Raw genomic sequence first — 23,886 nt, 5'->3', positions numbered from 1 at the left:
TATATCTGTGAGAATCCAGAAATAAAGGAATTCCAGGTTACATGAGAAGATGAGGACTGGGAAAAATGAAGTGAAAGTAATGTCAGTAACTATCACTGTAGTAAGCTTATTCTGTGCTTTAGCTGAAAGCTCGTCATAGTGTCATCATATGAAATCTTCACAGAAGCTCTGGCCCCTAGTGACGCCCTCATGGGAACTGGTCAGACTTGAAATTTTGGTTTCTTGTGTAGTTGAAGCCCTCTTACCTGCCATGATTTGGACCTGCTGTTGGGGGTTAATTGGACTAGTTAGAGTAGTGTCAGTGAGAGTTTAGTATGTGATGGGTGGAAGGTTTTATGTTTTAGGGAGCACACACAGAAGGTTGGTTCATTCTACAAGTTGGTCAGGAAGAGAGGTGCAGGCGTCATCCTTGTAACACTGGGTTCTCTAACAGTACACCTAATGCGTTTCGGGTAAGTTACATCTAAGGCAAAAAATATTTTACAATAAAATTTGTGTTCTACTTTAAGTGTGATAAATAGGCATATGTACATTTTTTTGTGATGTGTGTCTTTGTTAAAATCCACAGTGATGTGGGAAAAACCAGTGGTTTTTCTGCAGAGGTCCTTGGGCTAACAGCAGCTGATGGTCAAGTCCCATTTGTGTGCTTGGCGCTGGGTGACCTCTGCCTGCAGTGCAGATATCGTGCTGAGGGTGGAACTATGAGGTGTTAGCAGGTTGGGACTCTTTATGTCCTGTGCCTCCCCATGACACATAACCAATGAATACTTATTAAATCAAAGGTAATGGGGTAGATTAATGAGTTTCAAGCCAGGTTCTTGCGGCTCTAGAAGAGCATAGGAACTATTGCAGAACTGTGGCCAATGGCAATGATGATTAGCTGATAGTTTCGTGGGCGAGGCTCCAGGTAGGTGAAGCTACTATGTGTCAGATTCTCAGCTCTAGGAATTTGACATTTTTAAGTTCAGTCCTCACACTTACCCTGCAAAGTATCTTTATTCCCCGAACTGAAGTTCAGAGTGGTCAGTACATTACAAAAGGTCACACAGCTTGTATAAATGATGATCTCGGGATTTGAAATCGGAAATGATTCCAGTGCCTGAACTCTTAGTGTTATGGATAGTCAAGAGGAAAGAGGCACCCTCTATGAAAACCAGGCCAAGAAGTTGTTGCTTTTGTTGGTTCGTTTGATAATAAAACACCTCTGTTTAGTAAGACCAGGGAGTTTTTAGAGTGAGATCTGGATTTGAACGAGGCTCTACCTGGTCTGTTGACTTTGAGTAAGTTACTCATTATACCTCAATTTCCTAATTTGTAAAACAGGAATAATAACAAGTTGTTTTGGAGAGTAAATGAATTAGTACATGTTATGTACTTTGAACAATGTCTGTTACCTACTAAGAATTCAATTCACTTACTTGTTTTATTTCTTTCTATGGGTCTGCTCTGGAGGACATAGTCTTTTTGAGTTACATTTAATACTACTCAGAATGGATTGGTATCGTTTTTAGTATTCTTTCTACTACTATACATTCCCTTTTGCGTATATATCTATTTAGCTTAATTATATGTAATGTCATTTCAGGTTCCTATATGATAGTGGACTCTTCAGATCATGACCCTGGAGAAAAAGCCAGACTTCAGCTGCCTACAATGAAGGAGAATGACACTCACTGTATTGATTTCAGTTACTTGTTATATAGCCAGAAAGGGCTGAATCCTGGCACTTTGAACATATTGGTTCGGGTGAATAAGGGACCTCTTGCCAATCCAATTTGGAATGTGACTGGATTCACCGGTCGAGACTGGCTTCGGGCTGAGCTAGCAGTGAGCACCTTTTGGCCCAATGAATATCAGGTAATCGTCTGTGCTTTTCTGCTTTATGCTTTGAACTCGTTGTATCTCACTGTGGATGTAATACTTGGAGATAAATGCTAGCTGCTGCGAATGAGAGATTGTCTCTTTAGCCCTCCTCCAGCCCTGTTCTTGAGGAAATGTTTGAATACATTGGCACGATATCATCAAAGCAGAGAAAATATTTCCACATATAGATAAAAGTAGCTTTAGGTACAAAACTGGTTGGTTATTTGCCAAAGAGCTACTTATTGATGGATATTTCTGTGTTTCTGTGCAGGAAGAAATAGTCTTTTTGAGTTGAGTGCAATATTCAGACTGAATTGATTTACTGGCTTCTTGAAAATAAACATGAAATAGTGTTTCATGAAATATGTTATCTGAGCGGGAATCATTTTGAATAATTATTTATATTTTTGTTAATTATATGGACTATAAAAATAAGCAAACAAAAATAAGGAAAATCTGTCCATGTGTCTTTGAATTTTTTTCCCCCAGAAATGTTTGATTTAGTTATGATTAAACCAGATAGTGAATAGTGTAAGTATCTACTTTATGTTTTGTGTGACTGATATTATACGATTTAACCAAAAGAGACCATTTCCCAGTCTGGAGAATCGCTCAGTAATCCTCACTGGGAGGTCCAGTACTTGGAAACAGAAAGTTACCTGTTTTGAAAGTTCACTTTTGTGTTAGATCTTGAGATTTAAACTTTTAAAAGACCTGCCCATTTGTAGTTTTTTATAGAGCCTAATAAGAATGCATTTACGTAAAAGTGTATTTTATTATGATAAGTGAGTAATTTGCAAACTAAGAACAGTTTCATGTCTGTTTTTTAAAAGTGAACGATTGCTTCAGATTAGGGTTGTCTTTATTCCTGAGGAGGGACGGGGGGGGGGGGGGGGGGGGGGGGGGGGATGCAATGCATTGTTTTAATTGCTTTGTCTTGAGTTGACTTTTCTATTGTATTAAAAGCCTCTTACTTCATAGCTGTGGTTCCCCAGGTAAGTTCTCCGTTCAGGATTATGTGTCTATTGAGATTTCACTGGATTTGCAGCACATTCCAGTTGGTTCCATTATTCCTGAACTGAAGGATGTTTTTCTTTGGTTTGGGAGAGCCCTCTGCTTTTTCAGGGCCCCCAGCTCTGGGAGAGCTGCATATGCAGGAGGTGGGTGGGTGGGTGGAGGTGTGTATACCTAATGCTAACGTGCTGGGTGCAAGATAAATGGGCTCCTCTCTGACAGCACTGGGCTAATGGCTGTCATTGCTGGTTCACCCTCACATCACATTGTCATTATACCGACTTCATGAGAATCTGTTATTGGAGCTTAGCATAACACTGAAAAGAAAAAGCTCTGATTCAATAAAATAAAACTCTTGATGGATTCAGCCTCCTTAAAATAAACTAACACCCAATAACAAATCTAGCAAAATTGTTAAAAATTTCGATTCTGGAGTCACATTGCCTGTATTCAACCCTGTTCGCTATTTGCTACCTGCATAGATCATTCTCTAAGGAATCAAATTGTTAGTTGTACCTAAAAAAAAAAAAAAAAACACAGTCATAGAGTAGATTTTGATAAATCGAAAAATAATATATCTGTGATGTCCTACTTCTGTTCCTTCATAACTAAGAAATGGCGTACATAAAATTACTTTTTCCTAATTTTCTGTGAGCTCTTAGAATCATTGATATTAATAATATTTTCCTAAGGCACAGATTTCTCCAAAGTTAATTCTAATGTTGAGTTAGAGCACCTGGAACTAGAGGAATGCTTCTTTGTTCAGTCCATTTGCATGACAAAGCTCCCTGGGTGACAGGACCTGGGGTGTTTTTAAGCGAGCAGTGCAGAGTGCCTCATGCGTTTCAACTTGACCAGGGAGATCTCTTTGGAAATCTCTTGTCAGAGAACAACATTACTAAATACACAGAACCTGTGGATAAATGTTGCCTTGTTGCAGATTGAACTTTGAGCCATAGATCATTTCTTAAGTGATTACTTTGCTTCCACATCTTTTTCCTTAACTTGCAAAACTTTAACAATCAATGAGGGCAAATAACAGAGCAGAATGTTTTTTATTCATGTGCTTCGTGGTCAGTAAGTTACTGATTGATGTTTGCATCGATTCTGTCCTTTAGATAGCTGGTTGTACCTGGACATCAGTGATTAGAAACAACCAGGATAACATAAACTGTATTTATGGAGCATTTTGCTATTAGGAAATGACATGAAAAACTTTTGACTCTTGCTTAATGCAGAATCTTTATGGATTTTTAAAAGTTAAAATATAGCCATTGCAATGTGCCGTGTTTGAAGCTTATTTATTTTCATTTTGAAAGAAACACTGCCTGTTTTTTGTTTTTTCCAGACCCTAGATTAAGTAGAGTTATGATATGCATAGAAATCATGCTCCTTGGTTTCACAGTTTACTCAACTTCTCTTCTCCAGAGAATTTACACTCTCCAAAACTTCTTTTTCACTTTTTTCTTTTTTACCTTTTCATTTTTCTAATTCCTTTTTCCTTCATATTTCTGGTGGAGAATCCTCTCTTTTCTTTGTTGGAATCATTCCTTATCTGACCACCCCTCAGATACACCCCCTTCTTACTCAGCTTTAACGAAAAAACAATCAAAAAGAAAATAGCCCCAGAGTGCTACTACTTTAATTGGTATAGGATAATTTCTGTATAAAAATAATACTCCTAGAAGTGAAAAAAAATCCTCTCTGCAAGCTAGCTCTTCTCTTTTCCATTTTTCTCTTGGACTAAAAATTTGAAATACATATAGTGTATTTTGCTGTGATTTGCCTTCCCAGAGAGTCTGTCTTACCAGATGCCTAAACAGGAGATTGGTGTGGTAATTAAATTACTTATACTGTGGACTAGTCAATAATGAGGAGATCTCACTTTAACCCCAAGAAGCTTAAGCTCTGATTTGAAAAAGGAAAAATTAGCATACATGAAGTTGAGAAGTAAGGCAAAATGATCCTCCAAATAATGAGTTTTGGTTCTCTGGCAGATTAGGATGAGGCTCGTGGCCTTTGGGGCCAGCCTTTCCCCTGTGACTCTTGGCTCTACTGCTTAGCAGCTGTGCAGCCTTGGGCATGTTCTCTAATCTCTTTGACTATAGTTTCCTCGTCTGAAACATGAGGATCACAACAGTACCTGCTTCATTGGGTTGTTGTGAGTATTGAGTGAGTTAATATATATAAAGTGTTTAGAGAAGTTGAGAGGAGGATAGAGATTTCCCATATACCCCTTGCCCCCACACATGCATAGCCTCTCCCATTATCAACATCCTCCACCAAAGTGGTACATTTGTTACAAGAATGAACCTACACCTGACACATCATAATCACTCAAGGTCCGTAGTTAATCTTAGGGCTCACTCTTGGTGTTGTACATTGTAAGAGTTTGGACAAATGTGTACCTGTATCCATCGCTATAGTATCACACAGAGTATTTTCATTGCCCGAAAAATCCTATGCTCGGCCTATTCATCCCTCTCCCTCCATGCTATTCTTTTCAGGTTTTTTATTTATTAAAACGTCTACTTACTTGACACCTTATTAGCATGAAGTCACACCATGCTAACCCCTGGGGATAGCACAGGCAATGTCCCTCTTCTCCTGAAGCTTACGGTCCAGCATGGCATCATAGAAGATAAAAACGTAAATCAGATGTGGTGTCTGCCCTTAAGGGGCCTAGTCCAGAGGGGAAATATGAGATAGACATAGATAAAACTTGAAACGGTACAGCAATTGTTAAATGACCTAAGAGAGAGAAATATAAAATGTAGTGGGGAAAATGAAAATAAAAGGCAGATTTGATTCCGAAGTAATTTGAGGCAGAATGGGACTAGAATTCTTGCCTCTTGATTCCTCTATTCCTGGATTAGTATGCTTTCCACTGAGCCACATGATTTTCTTAAACCGCAGTTGTTTGGAGCCAGCACTTTCTATAGTGAAACAGAACAGGCAAATGTAAATTTTGTTTATGACATAAGAATTGCAGTGATACATTAATATATAAGGAACTCTTTCTCACCTATGTCTTCAGAACAATAGGTGTCTTTTCAGCTCGGTATACTAATTATAGAAAGTATCATATTTATTTTATTTGCCATGGTTATAAGTTTGTAATTCTACCTATTTTTATAGGCCTCAAGTAAATACTGTAACTTTTTAAATTGATCGTTAAATAGAAGTAAAAAGAAAAAAATCCCCAAACATTGTGAGAAATTATCTCAATGTTAAATTTCAATTGAAGATCAGCACACCTCTAAAAGTGTAATGTTCTCCACTCTGGAAATCTGACTTGTCTTGTATGCCTAAAACTAAGTTCTGCTTTGGGATTAAATCCATTAGTTTCTTACTGAACAGTGAGGTTGTTACCAAATGAGGCAGGCAGACATAACTTCCAAAACTATTAGTGGAAACCTAATCTGCTGTTTTCCATTAACTGGGTGCACATCATTAATCACGAAAATGATGCGTGATGAAAACTACAGGGGTTTGGCCAGAAATTGGAAAATGATAATAAAGCAGAATGTGCCCTTTTTTTCTCACCCCCTAATTCACTGAGAAACAAACACTGAACTTATGCAACCCATTTTCTTCTTAACATTTTCTATAGGTTTGAAAAAATCTAAGAACTGGACAGGCATGGGCTTTTCTGTTTTTGTCTCCTTTTTAAAGGTTTCTGTTAACATGTATTGCTGTCATATTTTGGCAATAGAATGACTTTTACACTCCAGAGATACTGCTGGCTTTCGATCTAAGAAGATTGGGACTTACACCAAGTGACTGTTTACTCAAATAAAAAGTCTCTAAAAGATTGCTCTTTGGGGAAAGAGGCTGAAGTAAGAGCATGCTCACGAACCAGCCATGCAGAGAGTGAGGAAAAGACATCACGCCTGTGCGATCGCTCTTGCAACTTCCAATTTATCCTGGTCCTCAGTCAGCCATGTCAAGCCCCCCTGAAGAAGGGAAGGTGGCACGATTTTCCTTTCCTAGATGTATTAGTTAGTCTGCTCTGGCTGCCCTAACAAAATCCTGTAGACTGCGTGGCTTAAACAATGGACATTTATTTGTCTCAGGCTGGGAAGTCCAGAGGTCAAGGGCTGGCCTGTTTGGTTCCTGATGAGAGCTCGCTCCCTGACTTGCAGATGGTCACCTTCTTCTGTGTCCTCACATGGTGGAGAGGGAGACCTCTCGTGTCTCTTCCTCTTCTTAGAGGGGCGCCAGGCCTGTCAGATCAGGGTCAGATTGTGGCCTCATTTAACCTTAATTACTTCCCACTGGCCCCATCTCCAAAAACAGTCACGTTGCGGGTTAGGACCATAGGAATTTGGTGGGTACACAGTTCAATCCATAGCACTAGATTAGATCCATAGCACAGATCCTAATGCTGTAACTTTATTTATAAGCATTATAAATGCCTCTGGCTCATTATCTTGTATAATGGTATTGCAGATATTGTTAATTATCTATTCAACAGTCATTTTTTTTCCACTTTCTTCCACGTTCTCAGGACTCTCTCCCACCTTACGTACTTTCCTAACTTCCGTTGCAGGTAAAACAGGCCTGTGACAAAATTTTGGCTAATGAGTTGTGAGAGAAGTTCTGCTAGGGGACTTCTAAGAAAGATGCTCCTCCCAGTTAAAAGGAGAGGGACATGTCGTTGCATGAGAACATGATGCTTGGTGCTACTGCAGTTATCTTGTAACTATGAGGAAGGAGGTGACAAACTGAGGGTAACAGAAGAACGTGTGGAAGGATCCAGGGTCTTAGTCTTAGGCAAAAATAATAATAATAATAATAGAAATAAAAACTATTTTTTAAACAACTTGTAGATGAGTATTCTCCTATGCAGCCAAAAGCATCCTAATACACCATGTCACATCTTTCTTGAACTTTCTAGCAATCCCACCTATTAACTCATACTGTTATGGATAGCACATGTGAGACATATAGTAGAATGAAGAGTATAGTACATATCTGTCTATGAAGGAAACAAGTCATATTTGTGAGTCCAGTTGTAGAGAGAAGACAGAAGTGTACTTGAAAATTAGATAAGGCTGCAAGACAATGAATCGATGACTGAAGGGAGTAGAAAGAAAGGGAGGGAAGACCACCACCTGTTGGGTGTCTACCGTGTATAAGACACTGTGCTGGATACTTCCATGTATGTCACCTTTAGTTTGTTTTAATATTTGATCAAGTGCTAAATGAATGTTTCTGATCTTCACGCGTGGACTGAACTGCTGGTTATTTAGTGGTCAAAATTATTCCTCCTTTTCCTCTTTAGTAATTTAATCCAGCTATTAAAAATTTGGACTTTAGCCGCATCAGTGACTTCTGAAGTTAGTCACAACTAGATAGACTTATTCTAGTTGTGGCATCAGTAATTGCCTACCACTGGCACTTCGGCTCATGTTACACTGGCAAAATGCCTTCTGTTTGATAGGCTATTTACAAAGCAGACTTTTGCTGCTGATTTTTCTTTTTTTAAAGATTTTATTTTTTTCCTTTTTCTCCCCAAAGCCCCCCGGTACATAGTTGTATATTCCTCATTGTGGGTCCTTCTAGTTGTGGCACGTGGGACGCTGCCTCAGCGTGGTTTGATGAACAGTGCCATGTCCGTACCCAGGATTCGAACCAACGAAACACTGGGCTGCCTGCAGCGGAGCGTGCAAGCTTAACCACTCAGCCACGGGGCCAGCCCCTTGCTGCTGATTTTTAATCCTAATGATTCCCTATTTGTTTCATTTAAAGTACCCCAAATGAGTTTGGAATCACTCCCAGGTTATCATAGTCATTGTTTTCTTAAAACTTAGAACCTGTGCGGGTGACTTCTCTCTGATTCCTAAAAGTGATTTGCTTTTATTATAAAACACCTACTTTACTTTTCTTTTAGACTCTGTTTCTATTGATTCATTGATGAAACTTACAGTTTGTAAATAAATGTAAACAAATGAAGAGAAGAGTCCTGCTAGATAGCGCAATAATTATTACAAGTATCTGAGAGCAGTCTCTTTTTATTCTGCTAAATCATACTTGTTTTTATTTGGTGTAGCAGGAGCTGTCGAGTGTCCCTTCACTAATTCTTTTGAGAAATGTTTCTGTGAAATTAATTCACTTCCTTTTTTTTTTCTTTTGGTGAGGCAGATTGGCTCTGAGCTAACATCTGTTGCCAATCTTCCTCTTTTTGCTTGAGGAAGATTGTTGCTGAACTAACATCCTGGTGCCAGTCTTCCTCCATTTTGTATGTGGGACCTCGCCAGAGCATGGCTTGTTGAGTGCTGTGTAGGTCCACGCCTGGGATCTGAACACGTGAACCCTGGGCAGGCAAAGGGGAGTGTGTGAATTTAACCACTACACCACCCGGCTGGTCCCTGAAATTAATTCATTTCCTTTTGAATAGAATATTAAAAAAATACTGAGCAGTAAGGAGAGTTGGGCAGAGTTTGTTCAATTTATGACACTTTTTCTTTAGGAATTTGTTTTATCGAGACTGGGGAAGACAGAGGTTCCAAAGAATAGTAGGAGAGATGCCTGTTCTTCCCTTGCTCTCTCACTTGCATTCTGCCCAGCACGTGGGATCTGAATTAACGTACTTCTGATTCCTTGTTTTCCATACTTCTGTGTTAATTATTTAGCATACATTTAATGGGCTGATCTTTATGTACCAAGATTTTTAAAATGTATCCTCCTGGGGCAGGAGTCCTACTCAAACTAAAGAAAAATGCAAGAACCATTTCCTTCCAATCAGTTTAATGATGTTTCTGTAAGTGCTGTACCATATAAGAAAAATATAGATAGTTTAAAATCAGTTCCTTCTTCAGTTACTTTGGTAGTTAATTAGAACTGGTCTTTTTTTAGGGCTTTTGAGTTTCTGTGCAACTTGAATTTCCCTGTGACCTCTTTGTCCATTTCCATTTCAAAGCCTGCTTTTTCCTCCTTCTAGACGGCATGTGGTATGTGAACAAAATATTGGCTATTCATGAGAAAAACAAAACTGAGTGATATTATGTTTTTATCTAAGATTTAACTTTTATGCTGTGGTGATTTCAGTTCAATTGTTAGAACATAATGGAAAAATAAAAGGAGGTAATTATCTATTTTAGTACAAGTTTTTCAATTGAGAGAGTATAGTAGGAAGGAAATATAAGGGAAATGTCAAAAATATTTATAATCTGTGTTTATTTTACTATTCCTTTAAGTAATATTATACAGAATCTAATTATTCTGTTGTCAGTAATATAGGCTGGAATATAAAGGAAACAAACTTTGGAGACTTAAAATCAAACATCCACTTATGTATCCTAGTGGACAATTTATGTTTAATTTTAACTATCTTGATTTTCAAAAGGTGTTTTAAAAACTGTCATTATAAAACTAGCTGCTACATTGTATTTCTGCACTTAGTTATATAAATAACCATTTTACACACCACTAGAATTCTCTGATGAGATTTAGATTCTTAATATTCTTTGAATGATCTTTTAAAAAATCATTCTTCTTAGCTTTCTGGAAGCATTAAATCAGTTTTCATTTTATGTTTAAAAATAAGGTCTGTAGTCATAAATTTATACCATATAATAATTCAATAAAGTATTAAAGAGTAGAAAATTTGTAGCATCTAAAGATCAAAGTTTGGTTCAATCATCTTTAGATCCTAGTGTTTTTCAGGAACAGCACAAATATAATACTTGGAAACAGTTGCGATGACTGTCTGGGTTAATATTTATTGAAAGACACTTTGGTTTGGTTGTAAATTTTAGTAATGTAAGGCTTACAGAGGGGTGAAGTCAATTTAGTCCCCAAAATACCAGGGTGAATTTCTATTTGTTTTTGTTTGTTTGCTGTTTCTTTTCATTTTCTTTCATGGTTCTCTCTCTTCTCATTTGTTTTTTCCCCTTGTTTTAGGGAGAGGGCACTTGTAAGCAGAACAATAAACACATAACCAGGTAGCTATTCATTTACTGAGTATGTATATTATATTAGGTTTTGTGGCATGCTGCATGAGAATCAGAAGTAGAAGTTCTCATTTTTTTTATGTTGGTAGAAAATAAAGTTGAGGCCATTTTATGTATTGGGTAAAGGTTTAAACCAGATGTCACTTGGCCTGTGTTCAATCCTAGGTCCATTGCTCAACACCTCCTTGCGCAGAGTCACTATTTTGTGGGATCTTTTGCACCTCAGTCTCTGCAATATGGGATGATAGCTAGTCTACTCAATGTTTGTGTCTTGTATGAGCTTGAAGGAGGCAGTGAAAGCTGCAAAGTAGCCTATTTAAAGCTCTTATCTACAAATGAAAGACACCAACTAAGCTAGCAAAGTCAAAAAGAGACAGAATTGAAAAGATGTGGGATTATCTCACAGCATGTAAGGGAAGTGGAATATCCAAGCCTGAAGAAGACTTGGGACCCAGAGTGGCCTTGAGGACAACTGCACTGTTGACTTTCTCTCTGAAGGCCTGCTATGAAAGACTGCTTGACTTATCCATTTGACAAGCAACCGCATCTCTGCCGTCCGCTGTTCTGGCTGCTGGGAACACACAGTGCTGAATTAGTCTCAAGGTTCCTGTTCTCCCAGGAATTCCACTCCAAGGGTTGGCGAGGGAGCGGGGGAGGTGGGCGGAAACCAGATACATAAGTAAATAGGAAACAGATCAGAATGCAATAAGTGCTAAGCAGATAATTAAAATAAAATAATGTGAGAGTTAGAGTCTTGGAAACCACCTCAGATCAGGTGATTCAGGAAGAGCTGTTTGAGAATTGGCCTTCACCTGGAAATCTAATGACAAAAAGGGTGGGGGCATACAAAGATCAGGGAAATGCATCAGCAACAGAGCAAACAGCTCCCAAAGGGGAGATTGGCATCCTGGAGGGACAGGGACAAGCATACTGGTCAGAGGGGACCTTTTGAAAGATGAGATGAGTAGGTTCTAGTTATGTGGAGCTTTTTAATCATACTTTTTTCAGGAATATAAAGTCCATTCAGGATTGGACCTGTGTTGATAAGTTTTGATGGTAGGTGATGGTTAAATGGGGTTTTGTTCTACAATTGTCTCTAATTTTATATGTTTTAAAATGTTATAGTAAAAAAAATGGGAAAGAACTGAAAGTCCTCTGAGGGAGATAAAACATCCCTATTGGCTGCCTTTATTGGTATTTGATTAAATGCCCAAAAGAGTGAAGAAAACAGTACTTTTAAAGGAACTTCAAGAAGGAAGCAACACATAGGCTAGCTCTGTGGTCAGACAGAAATGGAGCAGGATCTGGGTATGTAAAGGCAAGAGTGAAAGGGGTTTTAGGTTTTCCATTGACAGGGCATAGATAACGCCCTCGGCTGGTTGGAAAGGCGAATGAGCATACCGTGTGAGGGGACAGCCACACTGGGCTGGCTGAAGTGGAGGGATTGAAATGAAGGGGAATGGATAGGTTCCATTGAATAGGTTGGGCCCTATTATTCAGAAGTTTCCAAATCCAGATTGTGAGGTTTCTTTGCTAATTTGATTCCTAAGTGCTTGTGGACCACTCAGAAGAGTCTAATCGGTACAACAGTGTGATGACAGTTGATGATTTTTAAAAGTCATTCTTTTAAGACTGAGCTCAGCAGATCAAAGGTGGGCCTTAACTCAGCTGTTATTCAGGCCCCATCTGTTCAAACTAGACTCTTTTTTTGTTGTTGTTCATTTTTTTTATTGAGTTAATGATAGGTTACAGTCTTGTGAAATTTCAGTTGTACATTAATGTTTGTCATTCGTGTTGTAGGTGCACCACTTCACCCTTTGTGTCCACCCCCCACCCCACCTTTCCCCTGGTATCCACTAAAGTGTTCTTAGTCCACATTTTTAAATTCCTCATATGAGTGGAGTCATACACAGATTATCCTTCTCTAGCTGGCTTATTTCACTTAACATAATTCCCTCAAGGTCCATCCATGTTATTGCAAATGGAATGATTTTGTTCTGTTTTGCAGCTGAGTAGTATTCCATTGTATATATGTACCACATCTTCTTTATCCATTCGTCTGTTGATGGGCACTTAGGTTGCTTCCATGTCTTGGCTATTGTAAATAATGCTGCAATGAACGTTGGGGTGCATAGGACTTTTGGGATTGCTGACTTCAAGCTCTTTGGATAAATACCCAGTAGTGGGATGGCTGGATCGTATGGTAGTTCTATTTTTAATTTTTTGAGGAATCTCCATACTGTTTTCCATAGTGGCTGCACCAGTTTGCCTTCCCACCAGCAGTGCATGAGGGTTCCTTTTTCTCCACAACCTCTCCAACATTTGTTACTATTATGTTCAAACTAGACTCTTGAAGTTGTGACGTTCAACATTTTTGGATGATGACCTGTCGGGGACAAGGCATATTTTTATTACTTAGTTCCCTTTCTGCTAGATATTTATTTATTATGAAAGGTGATCAGGTTTTGGCAGACAGACTCATATTAAAAAAAAAAAGGTCTATTCAAGGATTTTGCCTTTGTCAACAGAATTGCTAAATTTTGTTCTTTTAAGCTTATTCTTTCTGCTGGGATCACTGGGGAACTTTCCCTTATTATAAAGGATGAAGGATGTCCAGATGATGCTCTTCTCCTCCATCTGCCCATTAAGTCCTTAATCTCCTACACCTGGGTGGCTTCTAATCCTTTATTTGCTTTGTGTACCAGTGGTTCCAAGTTGGACAAGTTCTTTGTCACATATGCCAAGTAAGTTTCCTTATGCCATAAAAGGGCATGCTGTGCCCCAAGATCTCCTGGAAAATAAAGTGGGTTGCTGTTCACAAATGGACCTGGCCAGTTTTAATGCAGCCCAGTTAGTAAATGGCATTCACTCTCTACACAATCAAGAGGGCCCTACTCATTGGCAGCAGGGAGCTCCTTGTTCACGTTGAGAGTTCCTTTTGCAGCGTAGCCAGCCCCTGAGAATTGTCAGTGTGCTGCCTTTGTGATCCTTTCTGCTTTTCTCATTGCCATTTGCTTCTGAGTTTGGAGCCAGTTGAGTTACTTAGTCAGGGGCCTGAGTTATAAGGCACAGAAGTTTTAAGTGAGTTTGTTCTTGGATCTTCCTTGGTCAGGGTTCTTTTGGAAAGAAAGTCAAGCAAAGAATACAAGAGGCAAAGTTATCCCAGGCTTCTTAGTTATCATTGTACTAAGTTAAATTCAAGGCTACCTTGTCAAGAGGTTATGCCCTGAATTGAATTTCAGCCTTGAACCCCACACTAGTTCAGAGAGAGCTCATGTTGCAGAAGCAGTTCTGTCACCTCGGTCACATAGACTTTCCTGACAAATTATCTCTACACCCAGTGAGATCATGTGTGGCTATCAGCTACCTGGGGAATAACTGGGAATCAGAAAGAAAGGCACAATCCACTTCTTCTGTTTTCCAAGTAAAAGCCTACAAAGGTTATCGATAATTAGCTTAGTAAGGGATGGTGGTTGTTAGGTCAAGACAGGGTATAGCTCACTAAGCTTTAAAAAAAAGAAAGAAAAGAAAAGAGCTGTTCATTATCCAGTACCTGTGCATCTCTGATTAGCCGTCATATGAAAGGGTGACAGTGGTTTGTGGAAGCAGACTCTGGAACTTTTTCTTTTCTTTTTTCAGTTTCATGGCCACTACAAGAAGGAATTGGGTAGGGAGATTACTGAAACCATAAATTGTGATCATATTGCCTGGAGAGAGTAAATCGGTATCAGTCTGAAAATGGGAAATTTTCTGTGAAAATGATGCTTATTAACTTTAAGAAAGAGAAAAACAATTATGAATATTTTAATTTGGAGGGAATTATTTGGAAAATATGCATTGAGAGACATTTGTACTTTTTCTCACAACCCACGGAAATGCTTTAATTTCTAAGTGTTGTTACAGTTCTTTCCTTCAGCAGTGCAAAGAGGTTAGGCCTATGAGAAGTTACTTACAGCCCCTGCTGTAACAGACTTTGGAGGCAGTAACCCCCGCGAGAGGAGGAGCAGCTGGCACACCCCAGTATGGCTCTTGCTTTGCATAGGGTCGGAGCCCTGCTCACACAGGAGGACTGCTGCATCTGGTCTCTGACACTATTGCACTGTTTGGATGGTTTCTGAAGACTTATGACTCTCCCTAGACTCTGAATTCCCTCACCTCTCTCCATCTTTATCCTTGCTCCCAAGGGCCCCATCTACACCACCACTCTTGTTCTGTCCCTAGGGGAGCACTACCCTCCTTAGGACAGAATCTTGTCCTTGGAGCAGACGGTGGGAGAAATGAGGAGTGGGAGAGGTGATGCATCTCTGATACCCTTTAAGATGACCCTTTAAAAAGTCTAGTGAGTGCTCAGTTGGATTAGACTTTACGGTGCATTTTTAAAAAGAAAGGAGCAAGGTTAACTCAAGAGGCGATTCTGCAGCAGAGTTGTAATTTATAGCCTGTTGACTATTTTCTCACTGTTGAGTAAGACATTTGATATAGGGAATAGCAAGCTTATCATTTTTAATGCCCAAGATTAGAATATTATTTATTTAAAAGTGACAAATAATCTCTACAGTCATCTCCTTTCTCCTCATCTTTGGTACCTTTCTCCAGGCCACCGTGATACATACCATCTGCCCACTGATGCCTGCCTCCCTCTCTGCAAACATGTAAAGTTTCATCCGGCTGAAAAGAGTTTGCACTGGCCTTCCATGCACATCTCTTCCTCATAGCCCAACTTCTGCAGAGGGTCTTTTGTACTTGCTGCCTCTAGTTCCTCTCAGGATGCTCTCTTATGCCTTGTGGCTTGGTTGTTATTCCTTTCATGCATCTGAAAATTAGTATCTCAAGATGACGAGATATCTCTAACTTTTTCCAAGTCCTTATTTCCCTTGGCTTCTTTGTGACATTCGACATTGCTGGACTCTGTTTTCCTTCCTTAGCTCTAAAAGCCTATATTCTTCTTTTTTAAAATTTCTTTAGTTTTTTATCTCCCCTTCTCTAATCTTCCTTTTTTTCTCATTCTTCTAAATGTAAGCAGTTCTGAGTATTTAGTCCGTTTTCTAAGTATTTATTTTTAACAAAATATTTTATAAATATATGACTATGCACAAGATAAAAAACCGTAGAACATACACATACCCACAGACCAACTGAAATAATATCACCAGAATTCTCTGAGAATATCTTTCCATTAAAACTTTCTTTTTTCCTTAACTTACTTAAAACAATTATTATAACTTTTATATGTTTTTGACATATTATATAAATGTTATCATGTTTGGTGCATTTTTTTGGCCACTTGATTCCTCCCTCCCCAACTCAACTTACGTTTTTTTTGTGTGTGTAGCTGTAATTCTTTTTAATTGCTGTATAGTATGCTATTTTTGAGTATGCTAAAATTAATTATCCGGTCTTCCGACTATGGATATTAGGGTTGTTCCTGGATTTTCTAATTGGTATATCAGAAAATAGTGTTGTATGTGTGTCTTTGTGCACATGTATAAGATCTTCTCTAGTAGTGAAATTGTAGAGTCATGGGGCATATACATATTTGACTTGATAAGACGACACTAAGTTGTCTGCAAAAATGATTGAACAATTGGCATTCCAACCAGCATATTGCAAGCATTTGCATTGTTACCTATTCTCACTAATGTAATGATATTTGTAGTGTTAGACTTTCAGATTAGTATTCTTAGATTTTTCAGATTTTTTTTATTAAGTCAATGTAAAATTGTTATCAAACTCTGTATTTCTTTGACTATTTGAATTTCTCTGATTACTGTTGAGGTTGAGTGTGTTTTCAAATGTTTGTCATCCATGTTTTTAAACTTTTTTCAAGGGTCCATTTAGCACATACTAGATAATTAGTGCATATTGGTGGATTGATTAGTAGAAGGATACTAATTTTATGCAGTTGTATTTGGATTGTCCTAGGTGAATTTTTAAAATTTTATTTGATTTGGGGAGTTGGATTTTAAAAATTTCTACATGAAAAATATTGCTTAGGAAAATTGACAGATTCTGTATTTTTCTGAGAGATCCAATTTTTCAATCTCCATGGAGAGTCTTTCCTTCCTAAATTACGTGTATTTTTAACTATTAGTAAGTGGTTATTTTCTATTTTTCTTTTCTTGATTTCTTTTTTATTTATTTCTGTATCTTTCTCAACTTTCTCAGTACCACTAGAGGAATAATACTTCCACATTCTAGTGGATTTCTTTTCTTTTCTTTCCCTTTTCTATAAACAGGCCCAGTAATAGTGAAAATGCCTGGACTAGCTATTCAAGCCAGATAGCGGAAAAAAGGAAACTTTGTCTTCTAAGCTACTAATGATGTAGAAGGTGAAGCCAGTATTCTTTGTTGATTCATGGAAGGTAGGAAAAAAGGAAAAGAAAAAGCAAAATCTGGTTCAAGCCTCTCCATCAGTCAACTTTATTTCAGCTATTAATTGGTCTGCACCGAAACGACAGGGATAAATCAATGAAATGGTGGCTTTGAAAAGGGGGTTCTTAAAAAATCTACTAAAAGGCATATCAACATTTCTTTTCTTCTTTGTCAAACTTACTGTTTAAGTCTCCTCTATAGCAATCAAGAAGGAAATACTTAGAAGACAAGTAGAATAAAGAGCTATTTTTATATTCAGAATCATTTTTATTTAAGAAAAGAAACATAGAAATAGCAAAATAGGTATAGAGCTGTGCTCTCCAATCCATTCCTTAAATTGCCATGGTGAGTTAGAATGACTTCTCATAAATTTTGTTTTATACAACACATGCTTCTTCTCTTTTTCTTCTAGATTATCGGTCCGTTACTGTCCTCTTGGCAGAACTGAGGAACATATACTTAATTGTATGTTAAATGAATTCCCTGGGAATTTAATACTCTTAATTCTCTTGAACAAATAAATCTTGAAATGCTTTTCTTTGTGCAGAGTCGCATTTCTTAATAGAGGTAAAGATGGCTTTTAAACTTAGCAATTGGTGTAGAGTTATACATGTTTTAAACTGGAATGTTTTAATGATTATTTGATCCAACCTGATTTTAGAGACTCATAGAGGCCACATAATCTGTGCATGTCACACACATAAAGATGTCTGAGTGACTCAAGATTTCCTCTTTGTTCAATTTCTTTCAAGATAACTTAAGTCATTTTATGCTTTTCACAATCAAGTAACTTTTTTCCCCTTAAGCAAAGAAAAGAGTGTTTTGTGTATTTTTATCATGTGCATACCTGTTCTATACGGTATAATAAATCATGGGTAATTAAGTAAATTAAAAATAATTGGTAACATTTTGCCTCCCTCATGTTAAATGCTGGTACCTTCAGTAGTAACATTAATTAAAGGAAACATTACTTTGAGGGTCATCCTAAAACATTTTTTCTCATAAAGAAGTGTGTTCCTCCCTCTTAGTATCATACTTTGGTTTTGCTTGGCAAGATTATGCAGAAAGAGCTCTTACCTCACCCGCAGTTTACTACTGAGGAGCAGAAGGCACCAGCGTTGCTCGTAGTCTTTTCAGGTGAGCCACAGGCAAAATATGGAAGCTTCTTTGTAGTAATTTTAATGCTCTAGAGTTGCATGAGTCATGGGCTATGATCGGCTCTTCCATGATGGTGTTTTATTCTGACTACAGTGCAGCTTTTGTTTTCTGAGGGTGAACTCCTCTGTTGTTTCAAAAGCTATCTAGACTTCAAATAATTGTTCAATGAGGGCTGTAATTGAGATAATTGACTCTTGGAGCTGCAGTAATAATGGAAATCTTCTGTTCTTTAAATTCTATGTAAAAACAGTGCAGGTGTTTCAACTTTCCATTTTAGAAAGAGAAATTTGCTCGAACAATTTATTTTAATGGAATAAAATTAAGCAATGAATCTTCATGCCACAGCTTTAACTTACGTCTTCTTGCTTAAGAAAATCACTTATAGGAGAGATTAGGTTAACCTCTTGAGGCAGTAAAGGGTCAGAGTCATTTCTACTTAGAGAATATCTGATTTATAATAGTGTAATACGAGTGATCATTGAATGGTCCAACTCCTATTAAATCACTTCATTGCAAAAGTAACCCAGGCAGTGGCATGGAAGAGAACTGATGAGAAATATAATGGGATGAATACAGTAGTGGATGTGATCTCCAAGTATTTATTCTCTGTTCCACTCTTCACTCGTAGAGACACCTTCACACATATCCCCTCCACGCACCAGGGCATCTTCCTATAGACTGACAGAGTGACCCCTTAAAGGAATTCCAGTAATAGGTATCCCAAGTAGAAAGTCCCAATGAATCTAGAGGTAAAGTCAGTGGACGAAAAAGGGGGGCTAACTTTGGATGATCTAGTTGGTAATGGGGAGCTGATAAGACATCCTGGAATTAGCCTGCTGATTTTGTAAAGTCCTTTAGTAGAGAGATCAGAGAGAGAGACAGAGGACCTGAAATAGGTCACTAATAGTTCAGACTTGAGTGAAATCCATTGATTTCAGAAATGGCTTGGAGATGGAATGGATAGGAGTTGGAGGTTAATTTGACTTGTGCGGTTAGAGAAAAAAGATAGAAGTGATGTCTAGGTTTCTAATTGTGCAAGGGTAGTGGATTGTTACACTCTTTACTGAGATCTGGGTTATTTGAAAGGAGGCAGATGGTGTGTGTTGTGTGTCTGCTGGGAGTTGTAGGGGTGGAAGATGCTGATTTAGGTGACTGTGGGCTGTCCATGTGGAGCTGATGCATAGTTTGGATAGCCTAAAGGTCAGGAGAAAGATCTTAAGAGAAAAAGATTCGGAAGTCATCAGCGTGAAGATGCTGACAGACATCAGAGGAAGCTAGTGTTGCCCAGGGAGAATAGACAGAGTAAGAAGAGGGGGGTCTCATGAATGGCCAGCTCGTATGGTGATCTGTGGAAAAGTCCAGCAAGTCAAGCCAGCAGAGGAGACAGAAGGGAGATACTAAGAATTAAGAGAAAACCATGAACCTGAGTGACAGGAAATGTAAGAGAAGAGAAAGTTTTAAGAAGGGAAAAAATAAGAATATTAAATCCTGCAGAAATCTCAGAGAAGACGGGAAAAAAGGGGGGGTTTATTGACTTTAGCATGGAAGACTTTAGTTTTAACTTCTTCCAAGTCCATGTTTTGAGTAAATAGGGTGACTAGAGCAAAGGAGGGTAGATAGTTCTGGGCAGAGGGTACTCTGGTTTTTTCCCTGGCTTCTTATAAAACTGAGAGATTTTTTTGATTTGTTTCTGTTCGTTTTTAATTTAGTAGCAGAAGCTTTGAATGAATGAAACTACATGCATTATCTGTTTAGTAGATGTTTTTGAATGTGCTACAAAATAACCTACCTGTGGCAAGGAGGACAATGTAAATCATTTTATTATAGCTTAGCTAGATCTAAAACATAAGTCATTGAAATAATATCATTATTCTAAAAGGCAGAATAAAATAATATAATTTTCCAGCAGTAGAAACAAGGCAGTCTAGTTAGTGAAGAATATATCAGCAATGATGACTCTTTCTCTAACTCTAAAGTGGCCTCAGACTATATATATATTAAGACAATATTAAATAAACTGTATTTGTAATAGTTAGATGTGCATTTGCAGAATTGCACTTTCTTCTAAAAGGAAGAAAAAAGGCTTTTTCCTTTTATACTTTAAGTGAATCAATATTATTGTCTAAACGAAGATACTACAAGCCTGAAATCATAATGTATTTTTGTGTTCAACATTTCTCTTAACTTTTTATTTTTTATTTTATGTTTTAAAGCAAATAACAATTAAAACACAAAATTTAGCTACTTTTGAATATGATATGTATTTTTACTCAACATCTTTAAAATATCAAGAGAGTGATGAAAAATATTTTGGTTTCTGTACTTAGCACCAAGCATCAGGGCATTTGAGAAAACTGACAAGAAAATTTCTAATTTTCAGATCTAAAAAAGACAGTGTGAGCAAAAACATTATTATTTTGGGAAAGATAGAATTGTATTAAAAGTGATGCTAAATTTTTTTCCAGTCGTACAATCGGTATATTTTTATGCCTGTGTTAAAAAATTAGTGATATTTACCTTTGAATAAGGCAAACATCAATTCATTTATTCAACAAATATTTTTTAAGAGCCTTCCTCATCCCGGTCACTGTTCTGAGTACTTAGAATGTACCAGTGAATGAAAGAAACAAACAAATCACTACTCTGAAGAAGCCTTTGTATTATGGGTGTCACAGGAGACAGAATAAACAACTAATGCTATAAGTAAGACTAAAAGGTGGTAACAGCTGTGGAGAAGAAGATAGAGCAGGGTGGGAGGTTGTTGAGAGTTGAGGGGCAGGGGCAGGTTGTAATTTTAAATTGAATAGTGTAGATTTCACTGAGTTGGCTCTTGGGCAAAGATGTATAAAGAAGATGAGGGTGTAAGCCACATGGGTATCTGCCAGAAGAGCATTTCAGGTAGAAGGAGAGCCAGGACAGAGGCCATATGGTGGAAACATGCCTAGTGTGTCCAGGAGTAGCGGCTCTGGAGGCTCCTGTGGCTGGAGGGCAGTTAGCAGGGGAAGAGGAGAAAGAAGTGAGGCCAAGAAGCGACTTGGGTCAGGTCACTTCAAAACATGTAGTGCCTGGGAAGGACTTGACATTTACTCAGAGGGCGTGGAGATTTATTGGAAGCTTTTGAGTAAAGGAGAGACTTGATTTTGGTGAATTTAATTGTTTTTCATGTTCTTTGGCACACACTCTGTAAGGATGTAAATTTAAATTTTTTTTTTAAATTTAATGTTTATGACAGTGTGCTATAAATAATTGCTACAGTGTAGCCTACTGGCCATGTGTGGAATTGCCAAGTGACTTTACAGGGTCCGGAAGTGTAAGTTATGTGGGCCTTGCATTTGCCTCATTTTCAGAATCCTGAAAGTTTAACTTTGGAGAATTAAGATTTTACTTAAAATAATAACCTTAATTTGTAGTTGTGGAAACTAAGTTGCCTAAGATCACTCAGCTGGATTTGCTAGAGCTAGGGTGAGGGTTCATGTTTCCTGACTATAAATGAGAATGAGAAGCAAGAACTAAAAACTACTTACTGTGATCAGGTTTGTACGCAGTGCTTTACTTATTTTATTCTAATCCAGGCCATTTTCCCCACTGAAATGACATTGCTGCATCGTTTACACATCTCTTTGCCCAGGTGTGAGGATGTCATTACTTTTACTGCTGAGTCTTTCCTGTTAATTACTGCGTAAAAATCAATCCTTTTTTTTCTGCCTCAGGACCAGTGTGCTTCTTGATAGGTACTTATAATCTCTTCCTGCCCTATGATTTTTCCATATCCTTCAGCAGAGGTTAGCAAATTATGACCACATCTGGCCTATGGCCTGTTTTTGTATATCCTGATTCAGTAAGCGTTTTTGCATTTTTACATGTTTGGGTAAAGAAAGAAAAAAGAAAAGAAGAATATTTCATGACATGAAAATTCAGTGTCCATAAATAAAACTTTGTTGGCACATGGCCAGCTCATTCTTTTCTCTATTGTCTCTGGTGCTCTTGTGCTACAAGGGCAGACGTGAGTAGCTGTGACAGACAGCATGTGGCGGATAAACTCTTAAATATTTTCTATCAGGTGCTTTGTTGACCTCCGTCCTGGAGCAGTGCTTCTCAAACTTTGCTGTGCATGGAATTGCCAGCTGGGCTTGTGAAAACCCATGTTCCTAGGCATCACTCCTGGTGGTTCTCATTCCATCAGGATAGGGCAGGGCCTGAGATGAGACTCTGCATTCTGCTCCCAGGTAATCCAGATCTTGTCAGGCTGCAGACTGGTCACACTTTAATAGCATTGCCCTAATGAGGGCCTTCTGGAACTTATCTGTTTTGGAGGAGGGAGGTAGAAGGGGTTGTCTTTTTTCTTTTCTTTTTAGGAAGATTAGCCCTGAGCTAACATCTGCCACCAATCCTCCTCTTTTTGCTGAGGAAGATTGGCCCTGAGCTAACAGCCCTACCATCTTCCTCTGTTTTATATGTGGGACACCTGCCACAGCATGGTTTGATAAGTGGTGTGCAGGTCGGCGTTTGGGATCCGAACAAGTGAACCCCAGGCCACCAAAGCTGAGCTCGCGAATTTAACGCTACATCACTGGGCCAGTCCCAAGGGGATTGTCTTTTAATGAACCTTAAAACAGCCTAGTCCAAGCAGCAGACCTAATGCAAGCATATTGAATCTTAGAAGTTTATACAGACTATGTATTGTACTCTCAACATATATCTGAGTGTACTTTCATATAAAAATATCCATTCCTCCTCTTCTACTCTGTCCTTCATACATAAAATCTTGTATATTTATAACTTAGATGCTGTTATAGAAACTTCCTGATTGTCTTATGTAAGTGACTCTGCTAGACTGAATGGGGGATCACATTACTGATACTTTACATTTCATTTTTCTGAACTATCTCATACTTCTTGGACTCGTCAAGGTTTCTTTTGTCTTTTTAAACAGTATCTACAGCCTGGTACTGTAAAGTTTTTATTAAACTTTTAAATTCGAAGAGTAATAGTTAAAAATATTCATATGTTGACACACATAGTTTATTGCATAGTTTGTCTCAAATGCAGACTAATCATATGTAACTTACGGAGGAAAATCCAACATTAATAACTAAAGGACTCCCAAATAGTATAATGAAATCACATATGGGATTATGTACCTGTTTATGTAGGACATTATATATTCCTGTTTCATACTGTAATTCTGCATAAATATGTTTTTTAATGACTCTAGCTTTATTCCCGAAGGTCTATGATTTCTTTTTGAGTTGGTCTGCCCTCTGTCACTTATTCATATTTGCAAAATTATAATAATTTCTGCCCTCGTAAATTATTTAATAAAACTTAATTGAGTTTAGGATAAAGCAGAGGCGAGATATATATTATACAAATATTATGTAAACTCTGCTTAACATGTCTGAAGCCATCATAGTAGATAAGCAAAACTTGGGCTCGTAGCCAATGTGATACTTAGCTAAATCTTAAAATTTTGTTGGTTACTGCAGGTATATTTCAGGTTATTTTCAAATGTACTCTCTGT

At 38.0% G+C, this 23,886-nt stretch overlaps 1 protein-coding gene across 13 annotated transcripts in view; it reads left to right on the top strand.

The window, feature by feature from the left end:
* The window catches only part of PTPRK (protein tyrosine phosphatase receptor type K), a 503,420-nt gene that overhangs the window by 188,336 nt on the left and 291,198 nt on the right, over positions 1–23,886 (top strand). For all 13 annotated transcript variants that reach the window (XM_023651053.2, XM_023651052.2, XM_023651049.2 and 10 more), the window contains exon 3: positions 1,586–1,857. In XM_023651053.2, the coding sequence (XP_023506821.1) occupies positions 1,586–1,857 (272 nt within the window). The remainder of the gene's footprint in view (positions 1–1,585; positions 1,858–23,886) is intronic.

This window comes from Equus caballus, chromosome 10 (genome assembly GCF_041296265.1).
Source record: "Equus caballus isolate H_3958 breed thoroughbred chromosome 10, TB-T2T, whole genome shotgun sequence".
NCBI lineage: Eukaryota > Metazoa > Chordata > Mammalia > Perissodactyla > Equidae > Equus > Equus caballus.
The sequence above is the reverse complement of the archived record's forward strand: the minus strand, read 5'-3'. Positions and strand labels throughout refer to the sequence as shown.